This window comes from Pleurodeles waltl, chromosome 6 (assembly GCF_031143425.1).
Source record: "Pleurodeles waltl isolate 20211129_DDA chromosome 6, aPleWal1.hap1.20221129, whole genome shotgun sequence".
Classification (NCBI taxonomy): Eukaryota; Metazoa; Chordata; class Amphibia; order Caudata; family Salamandridae; genus Pleurodeles; species Pleurodeles waltl.
In genome coordinates, this window is record NC_090445.1 from 1,723,404,631 (window position 1) to 1,723,429,076 (window position 24,446).

Sequence of the window (24,446 nt, forward strand, 5' to 3'; positions counted from 1 at the left end):
CTAGAAGTACCAGTTACAAGGGACTTATCTGGATGCCAGGGTCTGCCAATTGTGGATACAAAAGTACAGGTTAGGGAAAGAACACTGGTGCTGGGGCCTGGTTAGCAGGCCTCAGCACACTTTCAATTGTAAACATAGCATCAGCAAAGGCAAAAAGTCAGGGGGCAACCATGCCAAGGAGGCATTTCCTTACAAAACCTATTGGCTGGATTTGTCTCTGAGTGTGTGTACCTCATTTATTGTCTATGTGTATGTACAACAAATGCTTAACACTACTCCTTGGATAAGCCTACTGCTCGACCACACTACCACAAAATAGAGCATTAGTATTATCTATTTTTACCACTATTTTACCTCTAAGGGGAACCCTTGGACTCTGTGCATGCTATTCCTTACTTTGAAATAGCACATACAGAGCCAACTTCCTACATCCCTTTTTCAGACATCTTCCTCCTTATCCTTAGTGTCTAGTTCTAGGACTCTAGGCGTGCCTTTGTGCAAACACCCATTTGTTGGATCCATGTTGTGTTTTTCTGTACATGGCTGGCTCGGCAGCCTGTCTCTTCCTAACACTGTCTTATTCCGTGCACGCCTCGGCATCGGTCCTGTAATGCCCATTTCTTTTTCTATGCATGAGACACTCTACAGGTCACTTTATTTGTCACAGAAGGAGTGACTCTGGATTATAGTTTGTCCCTCGCACACTTTCCTACGCCTCCTAATATCTGGTTTTGGATTCCAGACGCCTTTAAGAAGATGTACCAGCAAAAGCAGAAGGAGCTGCAAAAACAGTACGAGAAACAGGAGAAAAAGCTGAAGGATCTAAAGGCGGGGGGAAAATCTTCTAAGCAGGCGGTGAGTAGCAGAACTAGTGCCCAGGGGTTAGAGAGGAGAAAGACCCTCTAAGCAGGGAGTGACCGGCAGAACTAGTGCCCAGGGGATAGAGAGGAGAAAGACCCTCTAAGCAGGGAGTGACCAGCAGAGCTGGTGAACTAGTGCACAGGGTGTAGAGGAGAGAAAGTCCTTCTAAGCAGGCGGTGAGTAGCAGAGCTGGTGAGCTAGTGCCCAGGGTGTAGAGAGGAGAAAGACCCTCTAAGCAGGTGGTGAGTAGCAGAACTAGTGCCCAGGGGATAGAGAGGAGAAAGTCCTTCTAAGCAGGCGGTGAGTAGCAGAACTAGTGCCCAGGGTATAGAGAGGAGAAAGTCCTTCTAAGCAGGTGGTGAGTAGCAGAGCTGATGAACTAGTGCACAGGGGATAGAGAGGAGAAAGACCCTCTAAGCAGGCGGTGAGTAGCAGAACTAGTGCCCAGGGTGTAGAGAGGAGAAAGTCCTTCTAAGCAGGCGGTGAGTAGCAGAACTAGTGCACAGGGTATAGAGAGGAGAAAGTCCTTCTAAGCAGGCGGTGAGTAGCAGAGCTGGTGAGCTAGTGCCCAGGGTGTAGAGAGGAGAAAGACCCTCTAAGCAGGCGGTGAGTAGCAGAACTAGTGCCCAGGGGATAGAGAGGAGAAAGTCCTTCTAAGCAGGCGGTGAGTAGCAGAGCTGATGAACTAGTGCACAGGGGATAGAGAGGAGAAAGACCCTCTAAGCAGGGAGTGACCAGCAGAGCTGGTGAACTAGTGCACAGGGTGTACAGAGGAGAAAGTCCTTCTAAGCAGGCGGTGAGTAGCAGAGCTGATGAACTAGTGCCCAGGGTGTAGAGAGGAGAAAGACCCTCTAAGCAGGTGGTGAGTAGCAGAACTAGTGCCCAGGGGATAGAGAGGAGAAAGTCCTTCTAAGCAGGCGGTGAGTAGCAGAACTAGTGCCCAGGGTATAGAGAGGAGAAAGTCCTTCTAAGCAGGTGGTGAGTAGCAGAGCTGATGAACTAGTGCACAGGGGATAGAGAGGAGAAAGACCCTCTAAGCAGGCGGTGAGTAGCAGAACTAGTGCACAGGGTATAGAGAGGAGAAAGTCCTTCTAAGCAGGCGGTGAGTAGCAGAACTAGTGCCCAGGGTATAGAGAGGAGAAAGTCCTTCTAAGCAGGTGGTGAGTAGCAGAGCTGATGAACTAGTGCACAGGGGATAGAGAGGAGAAAGTCCTTCTAAGCAGGCGGTGAGTAGCAGAACTAGTGCCCAGGGTGTAGAGAGGAGAAAGTCCTTCTAAGCAGGCGGTGAGTAGCAGAACTAGTGCACAGGGTATAGAGAGGAGAAAGTCCTTCTAAGCAGGCGGTGAGTAGCAGAGCTGGTGAGCTAGTGCCCAGGGTGTAGAGAGGAGAAAGACCCTCTAAGCAGGCGGTGAGTAGCAGAACTAGTGCCCAGGGGATAGAGAGGAGAAAGTCCTTCTAAGCAGGCGGTGAGTAGCAGAGCTGATGAACTAGTGCACAGGGGATAGAGAGGAGAAAGACCCTCTAAGCAGGGAGTGACCAGTAGAGCTGGTGAACTAGTGCACAGGGTATAGAGAGGAGAAAGTCCTTCTAAGCAGGCGGTGAGTAGCAGAGCTGGTGAGCTAGTGCCCAGGGTGTAGAGAGGAGAAAGACCCTCTAAGCAGGCGGTGAGTAGCAGAACTAGTGCACAGGGTATAGAGAGGAGAAAGTCCTTCTAAGCAGGCGGTGAGTAGCAGAGCTGGTGAGCTAGTGCCCAGGGTGTAGAGAGGAGAAAGACCCTCTAAGCAGGGAGTGACCAGCAGAGCTGGTGAACTAGTGCACAGGGGATAGAGAAGAGAAAGACCCTCTAAGCAGGTGGTGAGTAGCAGAACTAGTGCACAGGGTATAGAGAGGAGAAAGTCCTTCTAAGCAGGCGGTGAGTAGCAGAGCTGGTGAGCTAGTGCCCAGGGTGTAGAGAGGAGAAAGTCCTTCTAAGCAGGGAGTGAGTAGCAGAGCTGGTGAGCTAGTGCCCAGGGTGTAGAGAGGAGAAAGTCCTTCTAAGCAGGCGGTGAGTAGCAGAACTAGTGCCCAGGGGATAGAGAGGAGAAAGTCCTTCTAAGCAGGCGGTGAGTAGCAGAACTAGTGCCCAGGGTGTAGAGAGGAGAAAGACCCTCTAAGCAGGCGGTGAGTTGCAGAGCTGATGAACTAGTGCACAGGGGATAGAGAGGAGAAAGACCCTCTAAGCAGGGAGTGACCAGCAGAGCTGGTGAACTAGTGCCCAGGGGATAGAGAGGAGAAAGTCCTTCTAAGCAGGCGGTGAGTAGCAGAGCTGATGAACTAGTGCACAGGGGATAGAGAGGAGAAAGACCCTCTAAGCAGGGAGTGACCAGCAGAGCTGGTGAACTAGTGCACAGGGTATAGAGAGGAGAAAGTCCTTCTAAGCAGGTGGTGAGTAGCAGAGCTGGTGAGCTAGTGCCCAGGGTGTAGAGAGGAGAAAGACCCTCTAAGCAGGCGGTGAGTTGCAGAGCTGATGAACTAGTGCACAGGGGCTAGAGGAGAGAAAGACCCTCTAGGCAGGAGGTGACTAGCAGAGCTGGTAAACTAGTGCACAGGGTGTAGAGGAGAGAAAGACCCTCTAAGCAGGCGGTGAGTAGCAGAGCTGGTGAACTAGTGCACAGGGGATAGAGAGGAGAGAAAGACCCTCTAAGCAGGTGGTGACTAGCAGAGCTGGTGAACTAGTGCACAGCTTATAGAGGAGAGAAAGACCTCTAAGCAGGTGGTGACTAGCAGAGCTGGTAAACTAGTGCACAGGGGATAGAGGAGAGAAAGACCCTCTAAGCTGGCGGTGACTAGCAGAGCTGGTGAACTAGTGCACAGGGGATAGAGGAGAGAAAGACCCTCTAAGCAGGCCTTTTTTAATGTACATTCGATCTGTATTCCATCCATAGGAGAAGCAGACCAAAGAAGCACTCACGCGGAAACAGCAGAAATGCCGAAAAAAGAACCCAGACGAAGAGGCAAACGAGCCAGCAGAGCTGCTGAAGCGGCCACGAGAGTACACTGTGAAGTTTACCTTCCCCAACCCCCCGCCGCTGAGCCCTCCTATATTGGGCCTGCATGGTACGAGTAAACCTCTGCTCCAGACATATAGATGCAGCCACTTACTGACATTTAGACGCACACAGACCTTTAACAGATCCACTGAATTCTCCCCTTTGTGGCCTAAATCAGACTTGTGGCTCACCATGTGTGCATAGGCACCACGTGTGTATGGCGACCACCTCACATCAGGTAATTACAACGCTGAACTTTTCACCTGCAATTTGTGGATTTCGGGTGTTATTTTGATTGATTCAGTGAAATCAAAACAAGACTGAAATACCTGGATTGCGTTATACTGTCACACAAGTCCATCATGGCCTTGAGGGAGGTGGATATCTTTATTGCATGTACAGTCACAGCCCACACTGATCTACTTTCGACTCCTCCTATCCAGGACCTTGTGGAATGTGTATGATTTGGATTCAGACACACAATAACATCCCCCCTTTAATGTTTCCACTGAACTCTCACATTTTTATCCAGATTCAGAATTATGCACACACACAGCCCCCATGTAGTAAATGAACCATGTCCTGGATTAATTTTGCTTATCCCTTCCAGGCTGTGCCTGTATATAACCCGTCCAAAGTATTCTCCGTAAAATCGCGCATTCATGTGCACACATACTTGCAACGTAGAAACAGCACACCTGTGGGCTCACAGCCCCTTGTGCGTTCAATCCCATCATCCAGAACAGCCGACGCAGTGCACACGCAGCCTGCCGGTACACTGTGCACCTCGTACAGCCGTCTGCATGGAACTTGAGTTGTATACACGCAACTGCACTGCCGGCACACCGCAACGTGCTGACCCGTGTCCTAGAACTGTAATTCAAATGGATCTGTCTTCCTGCAGATTCCTCACCTTTGAATACCTTGGCCACCAGACGGGGTCCAGAAACTTTTCCCATAGCTCTTGCATGCCGTGCCACGACTGGCTTCACACCAGCATGTGAAACAACACCACTGACATCACTGGCGCCATACAACCTCCCACCTGATGACGTGACATTAGTTTCCTTTTTTTCTGTACCTTCAATGAGGATCCCGGAATTTGCTCATTCAAATTCCTCTCAGGAATATTTTCTTCAAAATTTGTTAGGTGCAATGCACTTATTTATTATCCCTTAAACCTCCAGAGTTTAAGCTGTGGAGAAACTGTGAAGGTCAGAAATCTGTCGCTGACGGGCGGTAACGTCTGCCTTTGGTGCCTTGGATTTAGTCCTACTTCGAGCTACTGAGTGTCTCATCACAGCATGCACCCCAAGGCAATAAACGATAGGGAAGCAAAACTCTTTATGGGAAAACCGAGGGATGATGGAGAGAGTAAATGTTCAGGGTCTCCCGGCTCCTATGCATTCACAAGCAAAAGAGCCACAGCAAGAGAAAAGTAAGTCTCCTAGATGTTGTCATACGTGAAGGAAGTAGCTTTAGAACCACACTTTGCAGAGCACACTCCCTGCCCTGGCCCAACACTGCTAACCCCTCTCGACTCTCCTAAGGATCTGTCTTCAGGTCCCCATAGTCCACAAGCATGCCCATGTTTCCTGCTCCAAGTGTGGATCTAGCATTCTCTTGCATTGTAGTGTTTGAGGTGTTTAGGAGAGCCTGAGCCCCCTTTAGAGCGCATTCAGGCCTCATGGGACCTGTAGAGCAATTTGGACTTCCATTAAAGCGGGGTGTCTCATAGCCACTAGCCCCCTTCCTGCCCCAGCCTCTTCCTGCACTGCCTCCTTCATTGCTGGCATCGTTAGCACCACATACAACATCTGTTCCCAGCTCCTTCTCCTCCAGCACTGACGGCACCATTGTTGGTGCAGTCGTCTTTCTAGAGATGCCTCTCTGATCCAACAGCGATGGCCCCACTACTGCTGTAGAGTCCTAGTCCACCAGACGCCTCTCTGATCCAGGTAAGGAGGCTCCACATTTGCTGGAGGAGCAACAACAGTTGAGGGAGAAGCAGCCACATGGCTCTAGCTACAGGGACACTACTCGTGTGCTGAGTGACATCAGTTCCGTTTCTCAGGATGAGTCCAGTACGAATGACTATTCTAGTGACAGTAATTAACTTGAGATGTTGAATCCATCATGTTTCGCCTCCCCAACTGGCTAAAATATAAGTGCCCCCGCTACCCTCTGTGGAAGCAGAAGCAAAAACAGTGAGTTTTGCAGCGTGGATCTTTTCTGGATTCACATGCTGTGAGTTCTGCCATCTAGTGGTTTTGTATGAAATTCCCCACTGTTGGAAGTCCTTCTATGTTGTTTTTTATTTTGTTTGTTGGTGGGCGGGACAGGAAGCCATTTGGTGCCCCTTTGTGACGTTGTCCTACTTCCTGTGGATGTTCCCACTTTTTGTCGCCATCTTCAGATTATTTATTTCCGCTGGTGGGTCTGGATGTTACAGAAGAGGGCTCAAACCGAAGCAAAAGTTTGAGTAAAATTGGAAGATTTTAAAAACGTTTCCATACTGAACATGTCAATGGAAGGAAAATTTGTCGATGGAGAGCAGTCAAAGGAGAAGGCAGTTTTTGAGTATTTCTTTTGCAGCAAAGAGGCCCGTTCGGAAGACCTGCAAGTTCGAGTAATGGAAAACACTCCATTCCAGTTCTACAAGAACTGCCACCACAAGTACGCACACAAAGATAGACACCTGGTGTGTAACCTGTGCCAGCCAGTTCACCACAGAACCAGAGACTGTGCTGCTTGTGGCGTGTTTGTACTTAAAGGCATAAAAGTAGAAGCGAAACAAAGGATGGCCCACCACGCTTTGGAGGGGCAGCAGTCTACTCAGTCCCTTCGCAGAGGAGCCGAAAGCTTAACATACACTCTCAAAAAGCCAAAAGTCTGAGTTGAGAGACAGTGGTCACTCCTCTAAATACTCAGTCAGAAAAATCAGACTTGCGATCTCAAACAGGGGCCTCGGGTTCGTAACATTTGCCACCTGTAGACAGAAGCCTGGAAAAGGAGTCCCAAAGAAACCTCAAAGGGGGCGCCGCGGGGAGCAAGACTTGGAAAAAACCCAGAACGTCAAAGGATGAAGGGGTGAAAGAATTTTAAGCATCGAAGATGCAGCAGTCAAAAGCAAGTCAAAACTTGAAGACTGATTCATTGTCGAAGGAGAGTTCGACATCAAAATCGAGGACCACAAGTCCAGAAGAATGTGAGGTGGAAATAGAGAAAAAAAGAAAGAGGCTCAAGGCCGAAATGTCAGTACTCCTAGAAAGCAAGAAGGATTTCGACGAAAGCCCCATGGAATTTAGGATTCCCCATAAATCCTTGGCGAAAAGGCACTCTTGAGAGATGGAGGTCAAAGAAATACAGGCTACTCTCACACCTCAAGAGGAGGACGAAATTCTCTGTGAAGAAAAAGCAGATTTGTAATGGGCTTCAGACGCAGGGGATTTCTGCGAACAACAGTGGGAGGATGTGGAGACTTACTCCCCAGAAGAGTGTAGACTCGGACCCTTCAAAACCGACACCACCAGATGACATTGGGATGTACAATATGGTAATTGATGCAGCGGGCAGATTCAATGTCCAACTCGAGGAGGACAAGCCTCAGGTCTTTTTCTTTTTGGAAACATTACTGCCAAGTCAAGCAAGAAGTCAGTTCCTTCCAATGCTCCTGAGTGTACTCGACCAAGAAAAATAATCTTTCAAAGAACCAGCCACCTGTCGAGCAGTCTTTCCAAAAATTGAGAAGAAATAGAAGTATTCATCAAAGGAACCACCATATTCCAAGGGCATGGTGCCTGTGGATTCCATTGTTACGTCCACAGCCAGGAAGAGAGCTAATATTCCATCCACCTCGGGGCCTCCCCTAGGGAAGGAGAGCCAAAGGATGGATCTCAGAATGGTACATAGTGCAGCGAATCAGTGGCACATTGCCAATTCGAATGCACTACTCAATAGGCATGCGCATAAACCTTGGGCGGAGGTGGGAGAGTTTTTTTAAATTCCTCCCAGAGCAATTGGAAAAAAAAGAGCAGCTCACCTAACAGAATGTGGCAAGAACATTGCAAATGCATACTTACAATCCGCACTAGATGCAGCTGACACCTCCAGTAGACAAATGATGGGGGTCATACTCAGAAGACATTCATGGCTGAGAAGCTCAGGCTTTAAAGCAGAGGTACAGGCACAAATTATCAATATTTCCGCTAATGGCCAGCAACTATTTAGCAGTTCAGTCAATAATAGTCTAAATCATCTAAAAAAAGATAGCGAATCTGCAAAATCCATGGGGTTACTAATGTTTCAAGGAGAAGTAAAGAGAGGCGCATTCACTTCAAGACGACCGACCACAAGAGGCAGTTTTCAAGCAGGGAGTTCACATCAGACTTTTCAAAGTGGCAACAGGGTACCACAACACCACAGGGCTAGCACTATCAACAACCAGGATGAGGCTTCTTTCGAGGAAGACGTCAGCCAAATAGAGGAGGTACAAACACTCCAAATAAGTGACTGTACCATAGTGCATACACATCGAGACTTACACCACACCTCTCCATTGAAGGGAAGATTAAATATTTTCCTCCAAGAGTGGAGAAAAATAACTTCAGATAAATGGATACTGAACACAAGCCAATATGGATACTGCATAGAGCTTAGAGGTTTTCCTCCAGTAAGGAAGCCAAGTACAAAGTTTCACTCAAAAGAGGAGAAAAATCGACTTCTCAAGAAAGTAAAGGAAGTAGAAGAATTGTTAGACAAACATACAATAGAACTACAAATCAACAAAGGAATTTTCCCAACTTACTTCCTAATTCCAAAAACAGATGGATCTTTACGTCTAATTCTAGACCTCAGGTTTTTAAACAAATTCATAAAAACCCAAAAAGTCAAAATGACGACTTTTTAGGAATTCCTACCACAAATACAAGAGGGACATTTTATGGAAACCATTGACCTAGAGGATGCTTACTTGAATGCAAAGCACAAGAGTTACCTAAGATTTGTGGTGAAAAATACAATCAATTCACAGTACAATGCTTATGTAGGAAGTTGGCTCTGTATATACTATCTCAGAGTGAGAGATAGTGTGCACAGAGTCCAAGGGTTCCCCTTAGAGGTTGATAGTGGCAACATTAGATAATTCTAATGCTCTATTTTGTGGTAGTGTGGTCGAGCAGTAGGCTTATCAGAGGGTTGTGTTAAGCATTTGTTGTACACACACAGGCAATAAATGAGGAACTACACGCAAAGACTTAACTCCAGGCCAATAGTTTTATATAGAAAGTTCCAGTCTGCCAACAGCTAAGTGCCTGGGTCTTCAGAGGCAGACTAGGGGGGTTTTTGTAGAGCACTGGGGGGGACACAAACAGGCACACAAAACACACCCTCAGCGGCACAGGGGTGGCCGGGTGCAGTGCGCTTAGTGAGTGTTGGGTTTTCTGCAGAAATCAATGGAAGGGTCCGGGGGTCACTCTAGCGATGCAGGCAGGGCACCGGGGGGCTTCTCGGGCCAGCCACCGACTAGGCTAGGCAGAGGGCAGTCTGAGGGTCACACCTGCACTGGAGGTCGGTTCCTTTCGGGCCTGGGGGCTGCAGGTGCAGTGCTTGGTCCAGGCATTGGGTTCTTTGTTCCAGGCAGTCTCTGTCAGTGGGAGCCTCTGGATCCTCTCTGCAGGCGTCGCTGTGACGGTGCAGGGGGGGTCGTCTCCGGTTACTTACAAGGTCGCAGTCGCCTGGGAGTCCTCTCTGCAGTGTTGGGTCTCTGGAGCTCAAGCCGGGGACGTTGGGTGCAAAGTGTGAGGTCTCGCGCTTCCAGCGGGAAGAGTGAATTCTTTCAAAGTTGCAAAAATGTTGCTGTTGGTGAACAGTACCGCTGTTCTCAGGAGTTTCTTGGTCCTTCGGTTCAGGTCAGTCCTCGGAGGCTTCAGAGGTCGCTGGTCCCTGTCGGATGAGTCGCTGTGCAGGTTCTTTGAGTCCGGAGACAGGCCGGTAGGGCTGGGGCCAAGTCAGTTGTCATCTCTGTCTCTGCAGGGCTTTCAGGTCAGCAGTCCTCCTTTGTGTAGGTTGCAGGAATCTGATTTCCTGGGTCGCCCCTAAATACCAAATTTAAGGATGTGTTTAGGTCAGGAGGGCAGTAGCCTATGGCTACTGTCCTGGAGGGTGGCTACACCCTCTTTGTCCATCCCTAATCCTATTGGGGGAATCCTCCAAACTGAAGATGGAGGATATCTCAAGGCAGGGGTCACCTCCGCTTAGGGCATCTTAGGGGCTGTCCTGACTGGTGGGTGACTCCTCCTTGTTTTTCTTATCCTCTCCTGCCTTGCCACCCAATGTGGGGGCAGTGTCCAGAGGGGTGGGCATCTCCACTAGCTGTGATGCCCTGGGGTGCTGTAACAAAAGGCATGAGCCTTTTAGGCTCAGCGCAAGGATTTACAGTTCCTGCAGGGGGAGGTGAGAAGCACCTCCACCCAGTACAGGCTTTGTTCCTGGTCACAAAGTAACAAGGCACTCTCCCCATGTGACCAGGAACTCGTCTGGTTGTGGCAGGCTGACAGAACCTGGTCACCCTAGCACTAGGAGTCGGACTGGTATTCAGGGGTCATCTCTAAGATGCCCTCTGGGTGCATCTCACAATAAATTTCACACTGGCATCAGTGTGCATTTATTTTGCTGAGACGTTTGATACAAACTTCCCAGATTTCAGTGTAGCCGTTATGGAACTGTGGAGTTCGTGTTTGACAACCTCCCAGACCATATACTCTTTATGGCTACTCTGCACTTACAATGTCTAAGGTTTTGCTTAGACACTGTAGGGGCATAGTGCTCATGCACATATGCCCTCACCTGTGGTATAGTGCACCCTGCCTTAGGGCTGTAAGGCCTGCTAGAGGGGTGACTTACCTATGCCACAGGCAGTGTGAGGTGGGCATGGCACTCTAAGGAGAGTGCCATGACGACTTAGTCATTTTCTCCCCACCAGCACACACAAGCTGTGAAGCAGTGTGCTTGTGCTGAGTGAGGGGTCCCCAGGGTGGCATAAGACATACTGCAGCCCTTAGAGACCTTCCCTGGCATCAGGGCCCTTGGTACCAGGGGTACCATTTACAAGGGGCTTATCTGTGTGCCAGGGCTGTGCCAATTGTGGAGAGAAAGGTACAGTTCAGGTAAATAACACTGGTGCTGGGGCCTGATAGCAGGGTCCCAGCATACTTTCAAATCATAACTTGGAATCAGCAAAGGCAAAAAGTAAGGGGGTAACCATGCTAAGGAGGCATTTCCTTACTCCTTCGTAATTCTATTGGCACCAAGAGTGCTTACAAAACGCCTCGCCACAGTATCAGCGCATCTCAGAAAAATGGGAATACATATGTATCCATACCTCAGCAGGTCAGAGCGGGGTCATGCCAAAATGCAAACAAGACATCCAAGAGGTAAAGAGAACGCTTCACACCCTGGGGTTCTCACTAAATATAGAATAACCATCCCCACAGCAGGAGAAGATCTTCCTGGGCCAAAGCTAAACTCAATTCAGGGTAGAGCCTTTATCAGCGAGAAGAGGACGCAGTCCGTTACCGCAAGGGGCAGGCTCTGACAGTGGCGAAGTTATTAGGAAAGATGGCCTTATGCATATTTAATCCGATATGCAAAACTGCATATGAGCCTGATACAGGAGTGACTTCAGAACCGATGGTCACAGGCAACGGGGAGGTGGAAAGATATAGTGGTTGTCACGCAGAGGATACAAGAAGAAATTGCATGGTGGAACAAGGACAACATATTCAATAAATACTTTTTCCGCAACCAACTCCATCAGCAACCAACTCCAATAGATGCCTCTCATGGGGTGAGTGTATGAAGCTGGCCTGGTGTGTGGTGGGTACTTATGGTACTTACACCATGTCCAGGTATTCCCTCTTAATGTAGGCAGTGTCTAGAAGCCAGGCTCCCTAGAGGTAGCTGAGCAGCCAAGATGTATCTAGGAGACATGCAAAGCTCATGCAGTACCACTGTAGTCACGCAGCTCTTGCACACATGAAGGAAAACACTCAGTTGTACCAATATAAAGGTACTTTATTTTTGGTCACACAATACCCGCACTAGAAGGGCAACCCTCCGGTAGGAGGTAAGTAATACACTAATTATATACAATAGTAAACAGCAATAGGCAAAAGGAAGGAAAAGAAGACTACAACCAGACAAGACTGCGAGAAACCAGCAGTGGATTCCGGGAGGAGAAGACCTGTGAAGACCTGTGGAGAGAGGAGGCCAAGTCCAAAAGTGTCAGTGGAGTCCAGGAGGAGGAGGCGCTAATACCCACCCAGCTGTACTTGCAGGAGGAAGTCGATGGTGAGAAAGAACAGGTCGGCACGGCAGCCCTGGAGCCGAAGAAGAGTTCCTGATGGATGCAGATGTCCCACGCTAGAGTGAAGGTTGCAGATGGATGTCAGTGCAGGAATTCCACCAACAAGCCTTGGCAAAGGCAAATTTGCATTTAGTGGGAAAGTGGTGCTTCCAAGGACTAGCAAGGCCCAGGAGGGGGAGTCACAGGGGACCCTCAGCCACAGAGTCCACAGGAGCAAAGGCAGCACCCAGAGGAGTCCCACAGGACAGGGACACAGGAGTTGCAGAAGTAGCCCACGCAGCGCTACAGAAAGTGATCCCACGCTGCAGGAGAACCACACAGAGGGCTGTGCGTCGCAGGAAGTAGTGCTTTGGGACTGGAGCTACACATCGCCTGACAATCGCTTGGAGGAGATGCAAACAAGCCTTGGCAGCTGCAAGAGACGCGGTGCAAGGGGTACTGTCCTGTGTGGGAAGGCAAAGGCTTGCCTCCACCAAAGTTGGACAGCTGACGGAGTACTAGGAGCACTACTCTGGACCACCACCCATGATACAGGATCCACGCAGCTGAGGATGAGAGGAGATCCACGCAGCCGGTCGTTGTTGCAGCAGGTACCTGCGGATGCCGGGTAGAGTGACTCCTTCGCTCCAAAGGAGATTCCTTATTTCTTCTAGTGCAGACCGAAGACGGTGGAAATAATGCAAAGCTGGCAGGAGCCGTGGAAACAAATTTGCAGAAGAGTCTTCATCGTGGATTACAGCATTGTCAGTTCCTGGAGGGTTCATTCACAGTTCCAGTGGCCAGAAGTCGAAGTGGAGGTTGCAGAGGAATCCCACCCAAGAGAGAGACCCTAAATAGCCCTGAAAGGGGGATTAGTCACCTAGCCAAGTAAGCGCATATCAGGAGGGGGCTCTGACATGCCTGGACTTGCCTCTCGGATGCTCCCAGAGTTCCCTGCCAACCTTGGAAACAAGATGGCATAACCCAGGGACCCTCTGGAGGAGCTCTGAGCACCACCCCTGGGGTGGTGATGGACAGGGGAGTGGTCACTCCCCTTTCAGTTGTCCAGTTTTGCACCAGAGCAGGGACTCTGAACCGGTGTGGCTAGTACCCCCATCACTAGCAGAGGTGGGGGCACCTCTGCTAATGCAGGTGAGCTCCCACACACGTGCTTGCACCCTACCTTCTGGTTTATGGGCGGAGGACACACATGTGCCCTTCAAAGCATACCAGTGGCTTGCAGAGGCTACCCCTCCCAAACCAGTCACACCTATTTCCAAAGGGAGAGGGTGTTACCTCCCTCTCCCAAAGGAATTCCTTTGCTCTGCCTTCCTGGGCTTAGTTAAGTCAAGCAGCAGGAGGGCAGTAACCTGTCTGAGGGATGGCAGCAGCTGTGGCTTGGGATTGCTTGGGTATTTAATTCGATGACGAGGAATCTGCAGCTAGTTGTCTCTATCAGATGGACAGGGTACCTACTTTCGGTAACACCTTATCTGGTAGACACACAGACTAGCCTCTGATTTCTTATCGACCCACACACCCTCCCCACTTGTGAACTGTGTACTCTTCAGTCTCTCTTGGGGTGATCTCTGATGTACGTCTAACGACTTGACCTTCCATCCTGGTTGGCATATACACTATTTCACTGCCAGTTTCTCTGTGGCTCTGCATTGTTGTCTGGATTCTAGTCACCGAAGAAACTGACGTCAGCTTGCGGAGGAGGAAATATATAGACTCCACTGATGTAATTTCTGGGGATGGCGTAGCTGCGAAGTTGCTCGACGCCTGCTACCAACGCGCAGAGGTACTGCTGAGGAAAAATGTCCGAATGCAGTCTGACACCTGGGGGAGAATTCTAAAATAAGGAATCTGCAGCTAGTCTGTGTCTCTACAGAAGGTAAGTAACTTGTCCATTAAGTTACCGTGGGACTCCCACTTCAACGGGGAATGATTTAAGCATGTGAATCTATGAAAGATACCAATACTGGAGAACTGATGTTACAGGGAAATATTTTATTTTCTTTCTGACAAAGGTGGTAGCTGAGTTCCACATGAATCGAAAGGTACAGAAATCAAGTTTTTCAAAATGCAAGTCTCAAATGGAAAGAAACTTAGATACTTTTGACACAAGAAGGTCAGTAATGTACTACACTGAAAAGACAAAACCTCACGGAAAAACTCAGTTGTTTGTTTCGTGTGCAAAGAGTAATCTGGGAAAACCAGTAACACACAACACAATAGCTAGGCGGATTGCACAGACAATTCTACTGTGTCACAAAAATGCGGGGTAAACTTTGCAAGATACGCCAAAAGCTCATTCAACAAGGAAAAAGGGAGCACCTATTGCCTTTTTAGCAAACACCCTATTACAAGAAATATGCAAAGCAGCAACATGGTCGTCTATAGACATGTTTACAAACCATCATTGTATTGATATTCAAATGAACAAGGAAGCACAAGTAGGACAAAAGGTTCTACAACATCTGTTTTCAAATCAAGTTCCATCTTCAACCCAACCACTGCAGGAATAAATACTGCTATAAAATCATGCATGGCATGTGAATCCAGAAAAGATTCAAGCTGCAAAACAAAATGTCTTACCTGTAGGCGTAATTTTGCAGTTTGAAGAATTTTCTGGATCACAGACGGCTCGCCCACCTCCTCCAGGAAGATGGAGAGAGAAAAAAAAAAGAATCTGAAGATGGCGACAAAGGTGAGAACATCCGTAGGAAGTAGGACGACATCAGAGGGGCACCAGATAGTGCTCTGTCGACACCCACCAAGAAAAAAAAAAAAATCTTCATAGAAGGACTACTAACAGTGGATAAGACCAGACCCAACCACTAGATGGTGGAATAATGCACAGCATGTGAATCAAGAAAATTCTTCACGCTGCAATACTACTCCTACAGGTAAGAAACGTTTTGATACTCTGTTTCGGGTGAGGCTTCATTTGATCCATCATAGATACTGAGGACAGACCATCCTCATCACGCGCCATAAATGGAACAGTAGCCAGTCATTATAGTGCCCTTACCATGTGAGACAATTTTTCTTTCTGGCCATCCTTCACCTTAGAGCAACAATGATTGTTGGCTCCCCCCGATGACCGCTGCTGCTACGGATTCCCTCACTACCACCGTTTAAGAGTCCTTCAAGCCTCCATAAGCACTCGCTCTTAGGTGCAATTAATTCGTTTTATAGCACCACTCATACCAGTATAGGGAGTCAGAGCACAGAGACCATCAATCCTACGTGTGAAAGTCAGTGTATAGGAAATGTTAAATAAGACAAGGGACGCCAAGTTGTAGGAGTCACAGGTCACTCATACTGGTAGGCCGTATAGTTTGAGTGCTTATTCTGGAGAAACACACACTCAGAATTTAAACTGTAAGACCATGATTGGGTTTCTGTTTAGTAATAAGAATTGATTTCTATCCAAATGAACCCTTTTTTGCAACATTAGGATAATAAAAGACTGGGGAAAGAAATCACAACGCTCTAATCTGTACCTTGCATTCTCCAAGTAGCTCTTTGATGGCAGTTAATAGTGCACTGCTCTATATTAGGATTTTAACTTATAAACACTGACCTATTTGCAGTATATGACTTTGTGATCTACATGGCACACGTTCTGTACAGCAGATGTAGTAACCCTCTGCTTTACCTTACAATGAGTCAAGACTTCCACTAGACAAAACGCTGATCTTTCTCCAGAAAGAACATTAATCAGAGCGTTAGCTTCACATTTTTATTGTTGCCTGAACAAATCTGGAGGCAAAGAACGCTGATAGCAAGTGCTTTTGAAATCATAATAAACTTGCAAACCTGGCGACCCCATCCGAAGTCGGCACACTGTGCGGTGCCACCGGCAGCACTGCCCTAGAGCTGGCCCTGCTGGTGGTCCAGGCTTCCTGCTCTTCAGAGCTCTCCTGAGGCGCTTCCCTACAGTTCCAGCAGATGGGGATCTAAAAAGCTGAGGGCCGTGGGTAAGGTGTTTCCACTGGAAGCTTGACCCTAAAGTCTCTTAACGCTGTGTTGCACTGTTACTGCAGAACGTGAAAAACCCATTTGTTCTGAACCTGTTAGAACATCTAAGGGGCGTTTCTCAGAGATAGCCAGGGATGACAAGACTGCTTCTTGTAAGATAATCTAATCTGGTATGGACACTGCAGACCCTTAGCAAGGACTATGGGCTCTTTGATGCCACTGACTCAGGACTTCTGGATTCTCCTCAGATGTCCAGTTCAGCTCAATGGACCTGCTCTTCGATGGCTGAAAACTGTTTAGGGAGACAGCTGATTTGGCCTCTCAGCTGCTTAACACATCAGAGTTATGGCACACTCCCTATGACGCCAGCCTCACAAACAAGGTTGCTACGAGCAACCCCAGTATTTGATGCTTATGTTTATAGGGTATGTGGAGAAGTCTGAGGCTGCGTCGACCCAGAGACACTTGGAAGCAGCTCTAGTATGCCCTTGTCAGAACAGTGATGGGAGAATAGGTGACCTCCTTTCTAGAGGACCTGTGGGTCCTCCCTACCCTCCCACCAGATCCCTCCCTCGATCCCTCCTCCACAGTCCTGCCGGATGCAAGAACAGGAGGTGGCGGCCCTCTGGCAGAAAGGAGCAGAGGTATTGGTGCAAAGACATAGGTCAGGAGTGCTATTCTCAGGACTTCCTGGTCCCGAAGAATGATGGTCTTGGTCCTGTTTACCTCAAAATCTTTTAGTTTTTACATTGACCTTAACAAAGATTTTACGATTGATGATCAGACATTCGTAGGGGTTTGCCGACACCAGGAAAGGCAAGGCTGTTCCTTCACTTCTGTCTTCCAGGTCGTCTATTGAATCCGCAGGTAGAAGGATCCCTCACAAGAAAAATGTACTTACCTTTGGTATCCTGTTGGTTTCTCTATCCATTCTCCAGATTCCTCACTGATCCAACCCTTTTCCCCATCTTGAAGGATGGTCAAAAGCCCTGGTAATAAGGTTCCTTATCGTCTTATTGCATTGCACTTCTACAACAAATTGTCTCTCTTGTCCTTCTGCCTCAGTGCAGAAAAATAGATGGAGAAACTGATGGCAGGATGTGGGGTATGAGCACTGTTTGGCTTCAGTGACATGACAGTGGCATACTTTCTAGCACAAGTGTAGGGCCAGTGCCCCTTACCTATATGACAGTCTCTTGGGAAAAGGTTCCGGATCCAGTAGAAGGCCTAAGGTATTTTCTTAAGGTGAGTAATCTATGGGTAATCCACTAGAAAGAGCTTTACCCAAGATAATTAACTTTTTCTGTTTCCCCTGTCCCAGAACAGCAAATGCACAGACCTTGGGCTGCTGCGCTGTCCTTTATTTTACTCTGACGTTATGAGCTTACTCTTGCCTTATTTCTCCCTGAATATGTGATCTTTCTCTTCATTTACTCTTGTCTGCATTTCCCAGTACAACTTTCTTGTCTTCATTGTTGACAGGTGTTGACTTTGGCTACGAGAGTCAGAAGCTGCTTTTCAAGAACTTGGACTTCGGGATAGACATGGAGTCTAGAAGTAAGTGCCCTTCAATGTGTCTGAAGTGAAGGGATGTGAAGGCAGGTGCATCCTGTGTGGTGAAGTGGAAGGGCAATGAGTGAGTACCATCCTTCAACGTTGAGGTACCTGTCATGGGTGCTATCCTTAGAGGCCCATAGTGAGGTGGTTGATGTGGTGTCCTTGGTGAGCACCATCGTGCATGATTGAGGTGTCCTTAATGAGTGCCATCCTGTATGTTTGAGTTACCTATCACACGTTCTGTCCTTCTTAGTTGAGATGAAAAGGTCTATAGCGAGGTCCATCTTCAGTGGTTGATGTGGTGTCCTCTGTGAGCACCAGTGCGCACGGTTGAGGGGTCCTAAATAATCCCCATCCTGCTTCGTTGTGTTAGACAGGTTTCTTGTGAGTGGCATCTTGCATGAGTTGCCCTTAATGAGTTCCATCCTGTGTTGTGCTTGTGAAGATGTATACATGTAGTAAGTTCCATCTTACTTGTCTGAGAATGGTTTTGTCCCAAGTACCACTGTTTGTGGTTGAGCTAGAGATCACCATTTCAGAACCCTGCTGTGCTGATCCAAGAAGCAGCAGTGACCAGGATACTGCAAACAGACATTTTTTAGCAGCATATTATAGTACGCTGGCTATTTATGTAGTGTGCCAGTGTACGGGGATATTACGCAGATAGACCAAGGTGACCCTTCTTGGCTGACAGGGGTTAAAATATTAACCCTAAATGCTCTTCTTGTGGTAGTGAGGGTGAGCAGTTACGCTTATCAAAGAATAGTTTTAAGCATTTATTGCACATAAAGAGCCAGTAAGCAAGACAAGCATTCAATAAAGAAATCCAGCACTAATTTACAAAAATAACAGATTTTTATATTACTTTAGAAAACAAGATCATTGTAATCAGGTGAGTACTTTTGGAATTTTCAGTTACATTAAAATACAGTTACACTCCGGATTCAAGCGCTAATGTTATCCTGTGAAGAATTAACATATATTGTGTAGGTTCACTTAGCAACAACTTGCAGGACTGTTCTCCTGGACTTAAGGCGAGTAATGGATAAAGTCAAAGGCAGCACCGACTGGTCACCTCAAGCGGCACTGGGGCGTCAGGGTGCGGAGGTGTGTTTCAGCATAGAGTGCCCCGTTCACTTTGATGGGAAGTGGTCCTGTGACTGAGAGGGCTGCAGGTGGGGATTGGGTGACGTGTCCGACTGAACCCAAAGGGGAGCTCAGGTCTTGAGGGTTTGGGCACACAGGGACAGGGCTTGTGTGCAGTGGTACTTTGAGGCACTGGGTCGCTCTGCTGAAGACCCTTGCGGTTCTTGGCTGTGGTGCCACTATCCTGAATGGCCTTGTGGATCCTGACGTCCCTTGGCAGTAGGTCTGTTTTGGTGCTGTTGGAGTCCTGATTGGACTGCCAACAAGCCTTGGTTGCTGCAAGGGGTCCAGTACCCGAGGGATAGGTGCAAGGAGTCTCCGGGAGGGGCCATTTTCTTGGGACTTCTGTGAAGTGGTTGGGGTGTCCTCCAGAGCTTCAACCAATCTTCTGCTGGTTCACTGTTTCCTCAGTGGGCCCAGTGGCCAAAGGGACAGAGTACCTTACTTTGCGAGCAGAGCCTGTAGATTCAGGGGGTGCCGCTCCTCTATCCAAGGGGAAACTTTCCAGTTGTTCCGGTGCTCGGCAGTCCTCCAAGGGTTTTCGGGGAGGGTGTCCAGCTCTAGGTGAAATTGGTCCAGCGATTGTCGAGGCACAAGCAGCCTGGCAGGGTTTTGTGGCAATCTTTGGTGCAGATCTTCAGTTCTCGCTCTCTTCACTCCGTCTTTCTTCCTCGGTTCCCGTTAAGAGTCTCGACTTGATCAGCTTTCATGGTGTCAGGTGGCCCCCTAAATACTCAATTTAGGGGCGTTAAAGGGAGTGAAGGGTAGGAGCCAATGGGCTTATGTACCCCTGGAGTCACTACACCCCCCTAGATTGCCACTTCCTTTGGGAGTGAGCATCAACCTGTCTCAGAATTTCTAACTCCACCTCATACAAGATGGTGGAATTCCCTTTTTCGTGTAGACTTCAGGCTGCCCACCTTAGGGGACATGCCATCTGGCTAGCGTATTTTCCCATCTGTCATGGTGCCAGATGGGCCTCAGGGCGGGGAGTGCCACTCCCAGGTTTGGGGGAGACTGAGCTCGCATATCAAAGGCAGCAGAGACTTTTAAGTCTCTGGCCTTGGTATGTAGATTTACTGGCCATCCTGTTGGCGGAAGTGATAGAACCTCCTGCCAGAGCCGGCATTGTTTCTGATCTTCGAGAGTGTGGACTGTGACCTCCAGGGGATAAGAAACTCTTCAGTAGTGGAAGGCTGGTTGAGACCAGTCAGCCAGCACACTAGAGGACGAGTAAGGTTTCAGGGGGCACCTCTAAGGTGCCTTCTGTGTGCATGCCATAATAAATCATAGTGGCATCAGTATGGATTTATTAAGACAAGATATTTGATACCAAACGACCTAGGTTTTAGTAAAGCCATTGTGTAGGTGGGAAACTCATAACAACGATTGTCCTCTCTATACCTTAAGATGGCTTCCCTGTTATCTTGCAGTGTCTACTAATTGAACTAGACATCACAGAGGCCTACATGCTCATGCAGATATGTCCTCACATAACATATAATGCACCCTGCCTGAGGGCTCTAAGGCCTGCTTCAGGGGCAACTTAAATATACTAGATGCCTTGATATTGGGCATGGCACACAGAGTGTGCCATGTCATGTTTTTACTCATTGTTTGCACCATGACACGCAACCTGCGGCCCTCTTTACCACAGTAACAATTTACTAAGGACTTACAGGGGTACTAGATTGTGTTCCCATTGTACACAATTAGACCTTTTACTGTGTTTTAGGGAAAGAGCACTGGCGACCTGTTGAGCAGGAACCAAGTGCACCTTTGTTAAAAACCCTTGGTACCAGCGGGCAAAAAGTGGGGTTGACCATGTCCCAAGGGGCCACTTTGCTACAGGGTTTTACTTGTATGTGAAACCACACAACTGGGTCTGCATTACTTGTGAGGCTCAAGAAGATTAAGGTGGCTGAGAAAACACAGCGTGCTTATCGAAACAGACTCAGTGATTTTGCTGCAGTAAAGAGACTACTGTGTACTCCAGTAAATACCACGTGTGGTCCCCACTGACAGAGAGGGAAAGTCAGAGGAGTGTTTGCAGCATTGCGAGTGAGATCCTGTTTTGTTAGGGCATTGGAACGACATAGCACCTTTCTCTCGTAGGAATCTCCATTGATCCTTCCCCTCACTCGGAGGTCCCACCAACAGCATGCTGCTGTTGCCGCCATCGCTGTTCAGTACCATGGAGGCCAATCTTCTCTCTTACACGTAAAGTGCGTTGTGAAAAGTTCCTGCAGTGATGACATGAGTCAGGAATGTGAGATTCTGGAAGGCAGATGATATAGACTTCATTGGGCACTTGTCAAATAAAGAAGGCATTTTATCCGACAAAATACCTCACTTTTCTGTTAGGAAAAAAATTAAAAAGGCAAGAAGAGATGAAAACCGTTGCATGAAGGTGTTGTCACCAAATTTTACTGGAAAATATATAATGAGAAAAAGCCTAAGAAGGCTGAGCTCAGTGCTCCAGGATCCTGTCAGCAGGAGCCTGAAAAAAGAACGGAAGCAACTGTCACCTGCTGAGCATGATGGGATACTGGTGGTCTCTGGTTCCGTAAAGTCAGTCTCCTATTTTAACTCCTATAATCACAGCTTATGGGAGGCATCTCTGTCCTGCTTTACTTCATCTCTCTACTCCTTCAAAAAAGGGTTTGTGAAAGGCATTTATGCTACTTTACCAAAGCATCATGACCATATATACATACGTTCGGTGGCATGTGTAGCTGCAGATACACATGCTGTGCACAGTCCGCCGTCTGGTGTTGGGCTCGGAGTGTTACAAGTTGTTTTTCTTCGAAGAAGTGTTTTGGAGTCACGAGACCGAGGGACTCCTCCCACTTCGGTTCCATTGCACATCGGCGTCGACTCCATCTTAGATTGTTTTTTTTCCGCCATCGGGTTCGGACGTGTTCCTTTTCACTCCGTGTTTCGGGTCGGAAAGTTAGTCAGAATCTCGGAAAAATTTGTCGGTATTGTTTCGTTCGGTATCGGGTTAGTTAGAACAAATCGACACCGAATCTTGAAGAGCTCCGGTAGCCCTTCGGGGTAATTTCGATCCCCCGTCGGGGCCTGGTCGGCCTGACCGCGTGCAACTTCAAGACTGATGGAACGGACCCCGTTCCGATTCTGTCCTAAATGCCATAATAAATATCCTTATACGGATCAACATTTGGTCTGTAACTTGTGCCTGTCCCTCGAGCACAAGGAGGATACGTGCGAAGCCTGTCGCGCGTTTCGGTCGAGGAAAACGCTCAGAGACTGAAGAACCAGGAGATTGCAGATGGCGTCCACGCCGACAGGACAACAACGGTTCGAGGAAGAAGAAGAAGAAACTTTCTCCATCCACAAGTCGGATTCCGAAGAACTCGACGCCGAAGAAACGTCAACCGTGAGTAAGACGTCAAAACAAAAAGCTCACGAAAAGACTGACAAAGCCCAGGGGACGCCACCGCCAACAGGCCATGGCCTAACCCGAAAAGTAGGTGACCGTCCATCGGCACCGAAAAAGGGCGAGCTGGTGTCGAAGTCATCCAACTCCGGTCGAGATACAGGCACGCAGCAATCTCTGGCCCGAGAGAGTGGCGCAGAAAAGATTCGGCACCGAGACAGCGGCACCGAAGTTGGTCGGCACCGAGAGGGCACGACGCAGAAAAGAAAAAAGATCTTGTCGGAGCCGAAAAAATCAATAAACGGTTTTGGTGCCGAAACATCCGGCATCCGAACCGAGAATTAGTTCCTACTCAGAGGAACAAGGACTGTCCTCTCAAATGAAAAAACACAGATTTGAAGAGGAATTACAAACAATAGAGACAGATCACACGCAAAGGCGGCTCTTTATTCAAAAAGATACAGGGAAGATCAGCACTCTTCCCCCAATCAAAATGAAAAGGAAACTTGCCTTCCAACAAGGAGACAAGCAACCACAAGCAAAGGTGGTAAAGAAAGTAACTCCACCACCTTCTCCACCACCATCAACTCGTGCATCACCAGCACAAACTCCACCATCAACACACTCACCAGCTCATACCACAATGAGCCAGGATGATCCAGATGCATGGGACCTCTACGACGCTCCAGTATCGGACAATAGCCCAGAGTCGTACCCAACTAAACCGTCACCACCTGAGGACAGTACATCATATGCACAGGTGGTCGCTAGGGCAGCCGAATTCCACAATGTATCACTACATTCGGAACCTATTGAGGATGACTTCCTCTTTAACACCCTGTCCTCCACCCATAGCCATTATCAAAGCCTTCCCATGCTCCCAGGAATGCTAAGGCATTTGAAACAAATATGTTCGATGGCATCTGTCGCTGTAGATACACATGGTATGCATGAGCTCGCCATCTGGTGTTGGGTCGGAGTGTTACAAGTTGTTTTTCTTCGAAGAAGTGTTTTCGAGTCACGGGACCGAGTGACTCCACCTTCTGTGCTCATTGCGCATGGGCGTCGACTCCATCTTCGATTGTTTTCTTTCCGCCATCGGGTTCGGACGTGTTCCTGTCGCTCCGAGTTTCGGAACGGAAAGATAGCTGAAGACGGAAGATTTTCGACGGTATCGTTGCGATCCGGTTAGAGATAGACACATACGACGACGCGTTGAACATCGAAGCGCCTCGGTGCCCTTCGGGGTAGATTTCGGCACCCCGTCGGGGCCTAGTCGGCCCGACCGCGTGGAGGACAACGCCGATGGATCGGACCCCGTTTCGATTCTGCCCCGAATGCCACAACAAATATCCTTATACGGACCTACACTCGGTCTGTAATCTGTGCCTGTCACCCGAGCACAGCGAAGAATCCTGTGAGGCCTGTCGGGCGTTCCGGTCCCGAAAAACTCTGCGCGACCGTCGAGCGAGAAGACTCCAGATGGCGTCCACGCCAAAAGAGCGTCCACAGTTCGAGACAGAAGAGGAACAGGAGGAATCCTTTTCCATCCAGGACTCAGACTCCGACGAGCTACACTCTACAAGAACTGTGAGTAAGACGTCGAGATCAAACCTTAAAAAAGGAAAGAAGGCCCAGGGGACGCCACTGCCAACCGGCCATGGCTCCACCCAAATTCTCGGTGACCAACAATCGGCACCGAAAAAGGCCCATTCAGTGTCGAGATCGTCCGACTTCGGTCGAGACACCGGCACGCAGCCTCCTCGGGACCGAGAGAGTGCTAAACAGAAGCATCGACACCGAGAGTTCGGTGTCGACACGGATCGACGCCGAGACAGTGGCGCCGAAGACCATAGAGGCCAGGAATTTTCGGCACAGAAAAAGAGGAAGGTTACCTCGGAGCCGAAAAAACAATCGACTGGGTTTTCGGAGCCGAAAAAAGCGACATCAGACCCTGTTTCTGGCTCCTACACTGAAGAGCATTCTATGTCTTCTCAAATGAAGAAACATAGATTTGAACAAGAACTGCAATCCACTGACGTGGATCACACGCAAAAGCGTATCTTTATTCAGCAGGGGACTGGGAAGATCAGTACCCTTCCACCTGTCAAACGAAAGA

The 24,446-nt window shown here is 48.5% G+C and overlaps 1 protein-coding gene across 3 annotated transcripts in view; it reads left to right on the forward strand.

The window, feature by feature from the left end:
* The window catches only part of ABCF1 (ATP binding cassette subfamily F member 1), a 484,546-nt gene that overhangs the window by 273,045 nt on the left and 187,055 nt on the right, over positions 1-24,446 (forward strand). For all 3 annotated transcript variants that reach the window (XM_069241960.1, XM_069241963.1, XM_069241962.1), the window contains 3 exons: positions 743-855; positions 3,786-3,957; positions 17,707-17,781. In XM_069241960.1, coding sequence (XP_069098061.1) covers positions 743-855; positions 3,786-3,957; positions 17,707-17,781 — 360 coding nt within the window. The remainder of the gene's footprint in view (positions 1-742; positions 856-3,785; positions 3,958-17,706; positions 17,782-24,446) is intronic.